The sequence below is a fragment of the Abrus precatorius genome, unplaced genomic scaffold, assembly GCF_003935025.1.
Source record: "Abrus precatorius isolate BTA unplaced genomic scaffold, Abrus_2018 Scaffold10, whole genome shotgun sequence".
Classification (NCBI taxonomy): domain Eukaryota; kingdom Viridiplantae; phylum Streptophyta; class Magnoliopsida; order Fabales; family Fabaceae; genus Abrus; species Abrus precatorius.
In genome coordinates, this window is record NW_020874292.1 from 29737940 (window position 1) to 29753886 (window position 15947).

Sequence of the window (15947 nt, forward strand, 5' to 3'; positions counted from 1 at the left end):
TTCAAACAAGTCCAGTATCTACTACTTTCTTCAGTTGATCTCGCTAGTTAAGATAAAGGATTTTTACCCAGAGGTTGCTTAGAAGGATGGTTTTGAAGAAAAATAAAGAAAAGGAGAAAATTTTAATTTTAAAATAAAAAAAATTATATGTTATTTATAATAATAATAAATTATTACTACACTAAATTTATCTTAATTCATTATTTTATATTTTGAATTTAAAAAATCATAAAATTTAAATATATTTATTCATTCAATTTCTGTCTCTTATACCTTCCTTCCCAAATAATCGGTGGCGCACACGTCTACTACTGAATAATTTGGTATGTTATCGAGACATGTTAAAGACAAGGGGATTCATACCTTGCCATTGTTGGATGTGCTAAACAAACACAGTACTATTCCTTTAGTATAAAGGGAGAAAAGCAATGCTAAAAAGAAGTAGTTTGCAACAATAACAACAATATTAAACTACAAAATAATAAATAATAGCAGTAAAAGTTAATTTATTTCACCACTGGTATAGTTGATCACATGAATAAATCAAATTTTAGAGTATTTAATTCATTTCTTAATAATACACTTTGAATAAAATTCTTTAATGAAATAAAATGAGTAATTAATGTGATAAAAAAATGTAAAGAAAGAAAATTAAATACATATGCTTAAAAGGTGACACACCCTACTGAAACTGGTTGATGAGATGCTTCTTTCACACATGCCTCGTACAGAAAAGAGCACCACAATTTCCATGAAAGAAATTTTATACCTCTTGAAAAGGAAAGAATGGAACAAGAATTTGCGTAATCCCAAGTAGCGTCTCTTTTCTGTTTATTATTAAGCCATGTGAATGGGATCTATAACGTAACTTGTGTTCCCAACCTTATGTTAATATTTTATGCATTTTTGCATGTCATAAAGTCATACCCCTCATTGATGGTTATCTACTTACCTTGTGGGACGAAACAACACTATTCCACTTTCCGGTAAATATAGAAGAAAAAACTTGATAGATAAGCTTCTAGCATGTTTTGGCTTTCAAATTTAAGCAATTGAATGGGGAATGACGTGTTGTAATAATCACCAATATCAGCTCTTATTATAATTTGGCACTACTTGATAATAGTGATCAGAGCCATAATTAAAGCCAATTTTTAAATAAGGACCGTAAGCAATCAGGTTATGGCCACGCATAGCATTACTGGGAAGGCACTTTGATTGATTAGTCATATAGAATTATAATAATATTGAAATGGAAAGGGTGCTTAATTGGTGGCCCAATCTTGCTTATTTTCATGCAAGAGGACTATTGAGTGTACGGATAACATGTTAATAAATTAACATATATTGAACACGAGAAGAATGTTTAGAGAAAGCAATAGCTTGTATTAAATTTCAGCCCAATGCACCAAACTCTTTAAACATGTCTTTCTACCGTTTTGACTTTAATTAGTACCAACCTTTTGTTTGTCTATTTCATCTGTGTGGAAAACATGCTTGGTTATGTCTTGACATATATGTCTTTTTATTCCTTTACTTGTGGGGATTACTTAATGTTGAAATTTTATATTTCCTAAGTGCATTTGGCATTGTAAAGAAATAACCATTCAATTATATCCAAGCACTGGCATATTCTATAAATTTTATCTACGAACTGCGTTTATTATTGAATAAGAACAAGTTATATTCATATACACATAATCAATAAAGTCGAAGCCATAATTCGCTGCTTTCAAGATAAAATACAACAAATTAATATTAAAAAAAATAACTCATACGTGATTAATGATTGCTTACTCTTAATATAGAGATAATATTAAATGACACCATGCACAAACTTTAATAAATTATATTTTAATAATTTTATAAAGTTTTGTCAAAATTATTAAAATATTATCTTATTAATTTTGATTCACAATGTCATTTGATATATTTCATTTATATATAGGACATTCGATTTTGAAGTACATTTACATTTCGGTTCCATTCAAGAGTCTTAAGTTCTATGTTAACCCGTGCGTGTCTTGAATTAATGCAATTCTTCGCAGTTATATTATATAATTACCAATGAAAATAATAATCAAACCTTCTTTATTTGTAAATTATTAATATATTCTGATTGTGTTATGTAATTTTATGTATAAAAATATAATTTAATTTATATATTCTAATTGCGTAAAGATTTTTTACACTCTTACCAAATCTTGAATTGTTATATTAACAATAGTTGTTAGTTTGTATAATATTTAGTATAAATTTATATCTATAATATGTTTTAATTAGTTAATAGTATAAAATTTTAACATTCTTAATTTATTAAAATTAAACTCATAAAAATAATACTTTCATTACTTCACATATATACATATAATCTAAGCATTGTCACATTGAAAAATAATGATAAAAATAATTATTTAAAGAGAGAAAAAACATAATAAAATGTATTATTGTTAAATAATGAAAACAATCTTTGAGACATAAAAAATAAAGAAATAAAAATAATATATGAAAAAAAATTATAACAATACAAGTTATTTCTAAGTGATCTATTAATTTTATATGATATATAAAAATTAAAAATTTAAATTGAGATTGATTAAAATAAAATAAGAGTTTGGTTTCAATAAATAGAGTCTCGCCTACAATTTATAAAATAATGAAGACTGTCTTAATTCACTTGACTAATGTTTTGCCTTAAAATTAATTTTAAATATCAATGTAACATTTTAAAAATAATATTTGACAAATATTAAAACTATAGAAATCTAACAATATTGTGGATTGCAAATTGATATTATTCAAAGTATCATAAATAATGCTTAAAAAAAGTATCAATAAATAAAAGATTATAAAATTTTATGAAATGTATGCACATTAAATTAATAAGTCCTTTTGACTTGTAAACATTTTTTCTCTAAATCTCGAATTATCGTTCTTGACCCAAGTAAATTCATAAACAGAACTCATTAAATTTTATAGTTTTACCCAAAAATTTACTAATAAAAAAATTCATCTTTGACTAACGATTTAAAAATTCCCAATTTTTTTTCTCCTTTTAAATTTAACATCACACTCCTCGTAAAATTGTTTTGTTCTAAACCGTTTAAAGAGTTTTCTACTTAAACCTATCTTAAAATTTTAATTGTTTGAGCTAAAAAAAAAGGATTTTAGGTAAAAAAAATTCAAAAGATATTGATTATAATAAAAAGTTGAAAGACTAAATTCAAATGTATATGTTCGTTGATGAATTTCAAACACAAAATTTGAATTTCAAAATCAATTTGAAAATATGCAAAACTCGATAGGATCAAGGTCGAACATTGATTGCAGTATGACAAAAAATCCATTGAAAATAAAGTGTCATTATGTGTTTCCAAAAACTTATATCACGAAATTAATATTTCAAAAATTCCAATTATTACTTTTTAAAAAATTTTGTAACTAGATCAATTTTTTTATTACTTTAATTTTCTATAAGAATTCATTTGAAAAAAAATTAATTTTTTACTAAATTTAATTTTTGATCATATCCTTTCAAAGGATTAATATAATAATATTTTAAATTTTTAAACTATTTATATTATAAAAAAATTGAAAGACTTATCCAGTGACAAAATTTGTGAAAGTCTATTTTAAAATATACTTTTTTATTTTTATCAATACAAAATTTTTATTTTAAAATATTCAATACACGCAATATAATACAATAAAATATAGTTTTAATGAATTAACTTATTTAATTTATATAAAATAATAAATTTATACAAACAAAAAAAATGAAATTACTTATATAAAATTTTAATTTTAAAAAATATATTAATTTTTTTTACATTAAGCAGATTATAATATTAAAAAATAAGCAATCTAAACATGTTATCAGCATAAATGAGACTTATTTAAAAAGAAAGAAAAGAATATTTCGAATAGAAAATGGACGTAAAAAATAAAATATTAGCAGTTAATAAGATTATTCAATTTTGTTGGCAATTTATTTTGAAGATATCCTTCTTCAGGGAGGTTACAATTACTTGACGAATACGCAATGTCAACCAAATCAACTCCTTCCAGAGAAAGGAGTCAATGGTATTTAAAATCCACACACAGAGAGATGTTTTTATCAAATAAAAGAATTTAAGATTTATTTTTGTTTTGGTTCTTCCACAAATATTTATCACTATATCTACAAATCCGTAGAAAAATCCCGAAAAATAGAAATTAATTCAAATAATAATTGGTCGTATTAAATAATGGATGCGTGGTAATTTAAACTTGGATTAGAAGGAAGAAAGAGATAGGGTTATTCTCGTCATTTCAGTTACAGAAGTGTGGCGAACCCAAGCCATAACTGGTTTTACATTTGTAGCCTTCATACTGATTCGAAGCTTCTAGGGAATATCGTGCCATCCAAAGGGTAGGATGGTATTTTGATAACGCACGCCAACTACCGCATTTTATAAATACTCCCGCGAATTACTTTGAGGCGAAAGAAAATAAGTAAAACGCAGACGCGCAATTCTGTTCGTTAGAGTTCTGAGGGAAAACAGAGAAAACCCTAATTCGAACGCTTTTGGAATCCCTAATTAGGAGCCCTAGTATTTGCTTCTACTGTTTTTGGAAGAGTCGAGCTAAACGCGGCGTTTTTGCGATGATCGTGAGCCAGAATTTGGTGACCGAAGCGGAAATCCTTTGTCAGCAGAGCATTCCCATGTTGGACGTTAAGTACCACCTTTGCGTCGCGCACGAACACGGTGTTAAGGTTGAGGTTTCACCTACCTCCAACGGTGTTCCCATCTTTGGCCATGTGCGAGTTCCATCTGAATCGGTTTCCGCTGAAACGACTCGTTTTGAATCGGTGAGTCCCGTTTCCTCGTTTTTTGTGTTTCTGTTTGAATCGAGTCTTTTTTATTAATTGGGCTGTATTTTTTTTTTGTTCGGTGAACGAGTTGGTAATTGGTGTTTCGGTTCGAATCGGTGTGTTTTCTTTTCTTTTTTGGGGATGATTTGGATATCAATCGGATGGATTTATTTGCTTTGGTTAATTCTCAGATATCTATCGGGTTTTGATTTCTTTCTTATTGTGTTTGTTAGATTTGGGAAGATCGAAATTTTCTTTGGTGTATTTGTGGGATTTCAGAATCTGTATTTTACTTCTAGGGTTTTTAATTGGCTGTTTCTATAATATGTTACGCTGTTTAAACGTTTTCCTCAGGGGAAATCGGTTGATGTAGCGGGCGTTGATGTTTAGTATGTTTCAGATTTCAATTGGTTATAGGCCTTCTTAGTGAAAGGGACTTGGTGATCAAACTTCTGTTTTGTCTGTTTGCGACTTTGTGTTGTTGTTTTAGGTGATTTTTTCTGAGTGGATTGTTTATGTGTTAATTGATGTTTTTTATGTATGATATAGGTTGTGAGTTGTTCTGAGATGATTGAAGATTCTATTTTAGAGACTCCTGCTGCCAAGTTTACACCGAATGTTCGATCTGGTTGCTGTGCTGATATTGGAGCCAGGAAATCAATGGATGATGAACACATTCAAATAGATGATCTGGCTGCCCACCTTGGATTTGTTTTTGAGCGCCCTATACCGAGTGCATTTTATGCCGTTTTTGATGGTCATGGAGGTCCTAATGCAGCTGCTTTCCTTAAGAATAATGCTATGACATTATTTTTTGAAGATGCTGATATGCTGCAATCATATGATGCTGATGCACTTTTTCTGAAGAGGTTGGAAGATTGTCATCGAAGAGCTTTTTTAGATGCAGACCTTGCCTTGGCTGTTGAACAAAGTGTTCCCGGTTATTGTGGGACAACAGCATTGACTGCCCTTATACTTGGAAGGCATTTGCTGGTTGCTAATGCAGGTGACTGTCGAGCTGTTCTTTGTAGGCGAGGAGTGGCTGTTGATATGTCCCAAGACCACAGACCAAGTTATACTCCAGAGTGCAATAGAGTGATGAAGTCAGGTGGTTTCATTGATGCCGAGGGGTATCTCAATGGGACTCTTTCCGTCTCACGTGCCCTGGGCGATTGGGAATTGAAAGTTCCACTTGGTTCTGGCTCTCCACTTATTGCTGACCCAGATGTTCAGGTGGTGACATTGACAGAGGACGATGAATTCTTGATCATTGGATGTGATGGGATTTGGGATGTAATGTCAAGTCAGAATGCAGTTAGTATCGTGCGGCGGGGATTAAGAAGGCACGATGATCCACAACAATGTGCCAAAGACCTAGTCAAGGAAGCATTACGCCTACACACTACAGATAACCTTACTGCGATTGTTATTTGCTTGTCCTCTGTTCAAAGCATTGCCGAATCATGTCCACCCCAAAGGCGAAGATTCAGAGCTTGCTCTCTTTCTGAAGAGGCCAGAAACAGATTGAAGAGCTTGCTAGAGGGGAACTGAATGTAAATACAATTTTCATGATTCAGAATCATTCGTTGTGTTCGGAGGCTGTTTTAGAGTTAGATAAAAGTGGCCATCAGTTTTGTAGGGATAGAAGAGGGTAATTGGTGGGGCATGGGGCGTTTAGATGTATTTAATTGGGGTGTTTCTCTGGGTTATGTGGGTGCATGTAGAGACAAATGTAGCTAGCTAATTTTGGCGGGAACCAGTGGGCATTGTTCCTACGTCTGTAAATAAAAGAAATGAATGATTTAGACTTATCAGCAATATTATGGGTGAAGGCGACCTCAAAATTAGTTCATATTTTCTTGCTACTTGCGTTCAATAGAGGTTTGTCGAGTTCATGTTTTAACCCATATATATATATATATTTCTACCCGTTTACTTTCAATCTTCGAACACAGGGCTCCAGATTCGAGAAAATAGTTCACATTAGGTGCGTTAGGTTATCGAGCTTAAAATGTTATTTCACTTATAAGATATTTCATTTAGAATAATTCAATGGAAACAAATGATTGAAAACAAAGTAGAAAAGATAAAAAATAAATCAAAACTTAACTTTTCAATTACCAAACTTAATCCAGTGGGTTAAAGTCTATCGGTTGCCCTCGTCCCATCCAGCAGTTGATGAGCTAAGGTGGGTAACCCCGTCCAAGTTGTAAACATTTTGAGTGTGTTTTTTGGCTGTTGGGGGAGACAGATTGTAAACATACGTGTCTCCCTCTTTGAAACACTGGGAAAAGGCTACTCTCTCATGCTTATGTAAGTCCAATTAAAAATAGTCTAACATTCCGATGAGCGTATAAGAGAGAAATATGAAAAAAACAACTGATCCTATGGAAAAGGAATAGAAAGATAGATGAAGATATAAAACTTAAGGATGTGAAAAGGTTGAAATGCCATCTTACGCATTTCCCTATCTTCATTATATGGATCCTACAAAAATTGCAAACAGATATATTTTTTGAACAATTTTGGAGACAGCTTTTAGTTCTTTTCTACTTTTTTGTGTAGTTTTGAGATACATATATACAGAAAAGATAATAATTATATAAAAATGAAAATTATATACAATAATATAATATATATTGAACTATTGCTTGTCAGAAAATAAACTAGCTAGCAGGAATTTTGTTGTAAGGCATAATTTGAAGAAACTTTTTTAACAAACACTAATTGTAGAAAAAAAAATGAATTAACATTTTTTATAAATTAAAATTAACTTATACACTTCAACTTATTTAAAAGCTTCTTATTTTTTAAACTTTTTCATTAATTAAGACACATAAATTGATTTTATTTTATTTTTAAAATTATTGATTAATTTTATTTTTTCCATCTTTGAAAAATTCATCCAAATAAAGGATTGCTCATTTTGTTGTAAGTTTCGGTTTGATTTCTGACATAGGTGTTTGTTGGGTTAAGCCTAAACCCCACTTTCCTCGGGTTCATGAAATATGCGCTTTCGGTGATTTCAACGTTTAAGCGGTCTTAGTCCTTATTGATGATGTTTTGTCGTTAAAATTGATCTTAATACTCTATATCATGTTTTGTAAATATCACACTTAAAAAGATGGAGAACGAGAACGTTAGTATGATTAAAAGGACCACTTTCTTTCTTCTTTATCTGTTCAAAAAGAAAAAAGAAATTATACGGATCAAAAAATTTAATTACTATTAATTGTTAAATTTCATTATGTATCCTTTATTAATTAGTTTCATATTTATTCTTAAATTACTCAAATAGTATATATATTTTAAATGAGTCGTTGAACTTCTACATAAATAAGAACAAATTCTTTTTTGGTTCTCTTATTAGATAAATAACAAAACTTGTTAATTATCGTAATGATTGAATTTTAATATCATAATATAAGACTGATTGAATTACCATGGAATAATGCTGGTTTAATTTTTTGGGGGTTGTGTTGTGTATACAGTATACACACTCTCAGGTTGCATCCAATGGGAAGACAACGGAGCATGTGAAGGCACTTGGTGTTGAAGGCAATCAATGGTGCTGAAGGACTAGTAAAGTTAATGGCTGAAAAGGAGACAGACAAAACATTTGGAGTGCAGTATATTTCAGTAACTGAGGACATAGCAAGTCTTTGTCCTTCAAATCCAACAACAATGAGGAGGCAGTGAAAGTGAAAGAACCCACAATTCCCTATTTTGATTAGTCCATCCACAATTGAAGAGCCGTTGCCACATTTTTCTTTGTTTCAATTTTGACAAAGAATTTTATGATGACTTGGATATGATACCAATCTTGTGTTAATAGGCACATTTAAGTGTATAAATACATAACATACTAGCTTTTTTTAGTTTGAACCAAGTATTTTCCACCCATTTCTTGAATCATAGAGATTATCAAAGCAAGCTTCATTTTTTTATACACACGACTGATAATCAAATCCAAGATGTTCAAGAAATTATCTACCAAATACATATTAGTTAATAGCTAGTTATTACCTTATGCATAATAAGTGGAATAATTTTGTTGCTTTGTTGTTAATTCATTTAACTGTTCGATGAAGCCATTTGAAAACTTCCTAGTAATCACTCGTCCATACTAATCGATCTTCACCTTTCGATCTTTATTTTACCATACTAGCAATTTGTAGCTGTATCACAGCTAAATGAAGTCTCTTAAAACTCAAGCTTTTTATAAACTCAGAACAAAGGTTAAATTTATATTTTTAAAGTGTTTTAACAATGTGGGATTTGTTCCTCTTAAAATGCCCTTTAAAAAAAAAAGAGTAAAATCTAATTTTGCATGTTCATGAATGTGTGACCTTCGAAGCTCACAACTTTTGGTGCCAATAATAAATTACTCCATTTTCAGTGGAGCCGTTACGGCAAATGCTCCTGATAATTTTGTCTCCAGTTAAAAGAAATGACATTTAAAAATATGAATTTGATACATAGTTTTATTATTTGTCCAAGTTATGTTATGCCCTATCTAATTACTATAAGTAAAATCCTACTAGCGGTTCCACTAGGATTGTGAAATCTACCTGCTTGACCCAAGAGAGTAATAAACAAGAAGTATAAAGGGAGAAACCAATCTACGGAAGCTCGGAATGTCACTGAGGAAAGTAGTGGAAGAGGCAATTCCATGATCAAAATAGATTATGAAACATGAATGTTAGATTGTGTTCGGATGAGACATTTTAAAATTTCTAAATAGTAATTTTAAAATACTACATAATTTTAACTAGAACTTATTTTTATGTGAAATAGAATAATATTTGCTAAGTACAGCGTTTGTAGTTGAAAACCTAAAAACACGAGATCATGATCAAAAGTGGCAAGCAATTTTTCTTCTATGGCAAAGCTTAAATATTGTAACCAATGGGACACATTTCATGTAAGGCGCCGAGGCGTTCATAAAATTAGTTATTGCTAAGAATCATGGCTTGACAGCGGAGATTGGACAGTCGAACCCTCTTAGAACAATTTCAATTGTTCTTGTGCTGTAAATTTTTTGCAATGAAATATCGTACTTGTCCACTTATCTATAAAAATTTAATGACTATAATTGTGAGGACTCTCGGAAGAGAAGCCCCTCCAAAAATAAGCGTATACTGTTTAATGTGACGAACACACGGTATTCTTTAGTAAAAGGCGAAAGAATAGTTCGCTTTGTGTTCAGCACACAGCTCCGTGACTTGAAAAGGTTTAGATAAAACATTTTATAGTAAGAATACTGCTTTCCTTTTGCTATGCTACTCAATGTGGGCTTTATATAGTTCTTTTCATGAGAATATTAGCTCATTGATTTTCACCCTTACCTGATTATTTGCAATCTCTTATGCACAGAATAATTAAACTTGAAGACCTCTTTTGAACAAGCCTCTGAGATATATTGCACTTACTCCATGGATGGGGTTTCCTTCACCCTCACCAATGGCTTCCTTATGCTATATTTCATATATGATTTCCTTGTTGATTTTTTAATAACATACTTCCTTCATTTTCCACTAGATGATATGGTGGTTGTTAGGGAGGATGGAAGCACAGACTTCACTATCAATGATGCTATAATTGCTGCACCAATTAAAACAACTACTAATAATCATTATCAATATGGTTTGTAAGCAAGTACCTTGTGTTAGTGTGGGTCGGTATGTCCCAACCTCATATACTTTACCTGTTAAACATTTTACAACCTGATCCACCCAACCATTTTATGAGGTGAATTGCATCAAAACCCGTCAATTCAAGGATTTGTCTTGAATTGATTGTTAAGGGGCAATTTATAGTGATTTGGCTAAGGATCAAAGAGATGAATGGTGATGAAAGGAACTAGTGAAGAACTTCAGGATCTGCAGAAAAGTTTGTTTGTGTTGAAGAGAGTCTCAAATAACACATTCCAATTTGACATTGCAAAGGACTTGGATTTTGTTTTTTGTTCCTAGAAGGCCTAGTTTTTTTACCTAAAATTAGTTTGGAAGAGTCTATAAACCATTTATACGAAACATCATATGACTTTTATATGCTGCTTTTAGCTTATTTTAATAAGTAATTGTTAACTTATAAGTTTGATTGTTAAATTTAAGACATAATTATTGTTTAAAAAGACTAATTAAATAATTGTTTAAATAAATAGTTATTTAAACACACTTTAATGGTCAATAACTACTGGTATTCATTATATGAATTATTACCTAATAGCATAGTTTCTATAATATTTAGGCCACCTTGTGCTCCATGTGAAATTTTGGATCTCGGAAGTAAGGGGTGATTTTTTGTTGTAAATTTTAAAGTTGGAATAACATAATGGTTAGCTCAGATCAATATGTTAGATGAAATTTTATACCTATTTGGAAGAAATTATAAACAAACAACTTAAAGAGTTTCATGAGTTATATTCAACTTATTTCAATAAACTTCTTGATATAGCTTTATCAAATAAGTTCTTTTCAATTTATTCTAATAAATTTCATCATTACATTTATAAGTCATTTAAATAAAAATATTGAATAAGTGCTTAAATAAGCAATTATTCAAATACACTGAACCATTGGATGAAACCATTTGAGTCAACAATTTCTAGTCCATATAAAAAATTGTCTTCATCTATCAATATTTATTTTATCATATTTTTGTGTGAGCGCTATAAAATTTAAGTCTCAAAACTTCTTAAGAAAATCAAGTGAGGTGTTAACACTTTCAGGGTATGTTTGGATACACGTATGCTATGCCATTGACGTTAACTTGAACCCAACACTTAATCTAATTTCACCTGTTCATGAATGAGGCTAGTGACACTCGATTGACACAACATTATTGCTCATTTTCTTATTTTGATACTCACGGCTTGGATGCCATTGATTGGCCCAACAATATTTGTTTTCTGGAGATTTCCTTGGCTTGAATGTTGTAGCATCCTGCGTCACCTCAGATGTTAATACATAGCGACTCGCACACTAATCCATCCGATTTGGAGGATATTTGTCACATCATATTAATATAATTGTTGCTAGTTTCTTGTATCATAATCGGAATCATTCTTTTCATTAAGTTTGCTTCTAGTGATTGATTAATAATGTTTTGGATCGTTAGATCACTTGGCACCAAATAAAAGATGGCAAGACTACTAGTGTCCAATAATGTTCTGTTCTCTCTCCCTCTCGTAAATTTTTAGTTAACATGCAGTTTTTAGTTTTTATTAATTTAACTTACTGGATTTGTTACAGCGTAAACCTTATTTTCATAGTAACAAACAGATGTTACTTTGGTATTTTTTGTAATTAATATATAACAAATTTTGTAACGAATCATAAAAATAAAATATGAACAAAGGTTTCTTTATAATAATTTCTTTCAGTCTTTGTATTACACTAGCAATAATCAAGGGACAAAATTATAAAATAAATTTGAAGAGTAGAGTGAAGATGCTTATATCTTTCATTAGAGAACAAAAATAATAATTTACTTATTAATAAATGAAATATGAATCCTTCCTAGTTGTTGAAAACATGCAACTCTTTTTATCATTTTATTGCAAAGAAACGAGCCGAATTACATGAGAGGAGCTGAAACCAATTAATTGCAAAGCTTGCAATGATAATCAAGATGATAATTTAACACCGAAATTCATGTAAGCCTGTACAACATATTATATTAAGCAATATAATTTGTGCCGATAATGGATATGATTCATAACTTGACACAAACTCAAACCAAATAGAGTTGAAAACATTTTACAATTGAGTTGTGAGGCCCTCTTTATGAAGACCCCTTCCAAAAATAATCGTATGCCGTTTAAAGTGACAAACACACGGTATTCTTTAGTAAAAGGCGAAAGAATAGTTCGCTATGTGTTTATCACACGGCTCCGTGATTAATCCGCATGCTAGCTCTTAAGTTTTATATTAAGAACACTGCTTTCCTTTTGCTATGTAATCAATGTGGGCTATCTATTGTTCTTTCCAGTTTCAAATGCGACCTTCATCTGATTTAATCCAAGAATCATAACGGTGCAACGTTCTTCCAACTCTCTGATTATTTGCAATCTCTTAAGCACAGAATAAAGAGAGGGTGAAGCTGGAAGAACTATTTGAGCAAACCTCTGAGAGATATTGCACTTCCTCCATGAATGGTTTCCTTAAGTTATATTTCATATATGATTTCGTTGTTTGTTTTTGCATAACATACTTCATCTTTCCACAAGATGACATGGTAGTTGTTTGTAAACAAGTACCTTGAGTTAGTGTTGGTTGGTTGGTTGGTTGTAAGTCCTAACCATCTAAAATGAGCATTTTACAATGTTAAGCATCAGGTACATTTAATTGCATCAAGACCCTTGGATTCAAGGATTTGTCTTGAGTTGACTCTTAATGGGAAAGTTACAGTGGATGGCTAAGGATAAAAATGGTTGATAACTTGATATGGAGATCAAAGGCACTGACAAGAAGTTCAAGATCTAAAGAAAAATTTGTTGTTGTTCAAGGGATTCTCAACTCTCAGATAACAAAAACTCTGACTGGATTATTACCTGATAACATAGGATTTTGTATACGGGCAGTAAGGTGATTTTTTGTTGTGAAAATTGAAGTCGAAATATCTTATTGTTACCTTAGACCAACATGCCATTGACTTTGCTCTTGTCTTGCCAAAGCTCCTTACAACTCTTAAATTTATTCCACTTGCCCATGAAGGAGGCTAGTGACCCTCGATTGCCACCACGTTATTACTCAGTTTCTGATTTTTATGCCTATAGCTTGAACGTTTTACCATCATGAGTTGCCTCAGATGTTATCAGTGACTGATCCATCCTTACTCCCAAAGAATAATATATGGATTTGAAGGATGTATGACTGTAATGACATCTAGTTTCTTGTGTCAAAATCATGCCTTTGATCAGGTTTGCCTCTTGACTTTTAGTACTTGAGTAAATGTCTTGACCGCAGGATCACTCTAAAGCAAACAGGGATGTCAAGACCACTAGTATGTGTCATTGTTTTCTTAGTTTTAATTATTTTAGTTAATAATTTGGTTTAATTTATTAGATTTATAAGAGTAAACATTATTTTCATATTCGAAAGACGCATGTGGTTACTTTGCCCTCGAAAGGTTTTTGTAATTGAAGTGTTACAAATTTCATCCATAAAACATGCAAAATATATTGAAGTTAGTATATGAATCGAGGTTTCATTATTATTATTTGACTCGAACAAATAAAAGTTCAAATTGATTACACTTGTAATTTATTAAGGGACTAGATCAATAGTTAATTTAAAGATAAGTTGATGGCCCTTATATCTTTTAGAGAACCGAAGTAAGAATTATTTTTTTAAATTGAATACTTTATAATTTAACTTATTGAATTTATAACAAGGTAAACCTTATTTTATTAGCAGGTACAAATACTGTTACTTTGATCCTTAAAAAAAATTGTAATTAATTTAAAACCTTAAAAAATGTTGGAATTATTATAAATTTCATAACCTATCTATTATGCAGAACATTGTCAAAATAGTATATGAATAACGGGGTCATTATACTCATTTTTTTGGGTTTACAATCAGACGAAGGACTAAATTGTTGGCAATTGCAATTATTAAGCGAGTAAATTAATAATAAAAATAATTAAAGGGATAATGTCATCTTTTAGAGAACAAAATAAGAATTTACTCAACTATATGAAACGTAATATTTTACTATCCACTTATGATTCCTTTTTAAGCCGTTACAATAATCAACTTCCTTTGTTATAAAATTACCATATATAGCAAAGACTAGTGCCAAATAACATGAGAGGAACTGATACAAATTATTTACAGACATAGTTTAGGTACACCAATGACAAATTTTTCAAAATATTAAATCCTACATGTATACATTAACAATATTAGAAGTCATGCTAGTTTTACTTGCACGTAATTTTGTTTACCTCTCCTATTAGACAATTAAGCACTCACAAAAATTTACAACTAAAATTGCATGGTCTACACATACGATTGGACCCTTTAAAAAATTATCGTATGCCGTTTGAAGGTGACGAATACACTGTATTCTTTAGTAAAAGGCGAAAGAATAGTTCGCTTTGCATTCATCACACGGCTCCGTACTCACCTGAGTGAAGTTCTAAGGTTTTTATACTATGAACTATAGTGTTCTTTCACTATTCTATTCCATGTGGGCTTATATAGCCATTTCTGAATATTGACCTGATGGATCCCGTGAAGCTGAGGCACCAAGAGCTTCCGATTGGGTGTTTTAACAATCTCTAATGCACGGAACAAAGGGAGGGTGAAGCTTAAACTAGCGTTCATACAAACCTGTAGGATATGCTACCACTGGGCTTCCCTTATGCTCTATTTCATATACGATTTCCTTGTTGGTTTTTGCATATACAATGAGTCGACCTCACCCACTATAGATGATGCCATGGTTGTTTCATCAATTAACAAAGCTACTAATGATGGTTATTACTATGGTTTATAAGTAGTTATAGTTGATTGGCTAAGTATTGAAGGGCTGATATGAAGATGATGGAAGCATTTGTGGCACCGATAAGACAATGAAGCTATAAAGAAATTTCCTTTAATAGAGCCTCAGATAACATAAGAAACCAGTTTGATATTCTCTGCAGAAAAGTTTGTCTTTTCCCGTACTGGTTAATGATGATTGGAGTTTCTTGTATGGATTATGACCCGACAACAAGCATAGCTTTGTGCTTAACCATTAACGAGACCAGCTTATGCTCACCACGCAATATAAAGTTATTTTGAAATGAACATTCAATCGGAAATAAGTTGTGGCTCATACAGATTAGTAAAAAATTCAGGTGAAGTTTGGAACTATGTAGTTTACGTCTCAGATTGAAGTTATAAGCTAAAACTATTTGATTAATCTGTGTGTAAGTTTATTACCCGCATAGTTTTGAGTTAGGATTGCTATTTTGAATGCCTAAATAATTTAAAACCTTTTAAGCTCAACTTAAGCTTTCTACTTGCATCGGAACGAGAAATTGACAAATTCAAAATGTACAATATTCTCTTATCTTGTAAAATTCATAATTTTTTTT

At 31.0% G+C, this 15947-nt stretch overlaps 1 protein-coding gene and 3 non-coding genes across 4 annotated transcripts; 1 reads left to right on the plus strand and 3 right to left on the minus strand.

Moving 5' to 3' along the window:
- Positions 1-4483: 4483 nt before the first annotated feature.
- LOC113848524 (probable protein phosphatase 2C 13) lies at positions 4484-6703 on the plus strand. Its single transcript, XM_027478102.1, has 2 exons — positions 4484-4852; positions 5405-6703. The coding sequence occupies exons 1-2, from the start codon at positions 4646-4648 to the stop codon at positions 6404-6406; spliced, it is 1209 nt and encodes a 402-aa protein (XP_027333903.1). The 5' UTR covers positions 4484-4645; the 3' UTR covers positions 6407-6703.
- A 3252-nt stretch (positions 6704-9955) lies between these two features.
- On the minus strand, positions 9956-10073 carry LOC113853379. The gene has a single exon (XR_003502551.1). It is a non-coding gene; the product is annotated as a U5 spliceosomal RNA (small nuclear RNA).
- Positions 10074-12634: 2561 nt separating this feature from the next.
- On the minus strand, positions 12635-12752 carry LOC113853367. The gene has a single exon (XR_003502540.1). It is a non-coding gene; the product is annotated as a U5 spliceosomal RNA (small nuclear RNA).
- A 2116-nt stretch (positions 12753-14868) lies between these two features.
- LOC113853412 lies at positions 14869-14982 on the minus strand. Its single transcript, XR_003502584.1, has one exon. It is a non-coding gene; the product is annotated as a U5 spliceosomal RNA (small nuclear RNA).
- Between the last annotated feature and the right edge of the window lie 965 nt (positions 14983-15947).

What these genes read in the sequence shown, in the direction of transcription:
- LOC113848524 (XM_027478102.1), top strand. Translation starts at nt 4,646, where the DNA reads ATGATCGTGAGCCAGAATTTGGTGACCGAAGCGGAAATCCTTTGTCAG. An exon ending in AAACGACTCGTTTTGAATCG is followed by an intron (nt 4,853 to 5,404) that starts GTGAGTCCCGTT and finishes TGTATGATATAG; the next exon opens with GTTGTGAGTTGTTCTGAGAT.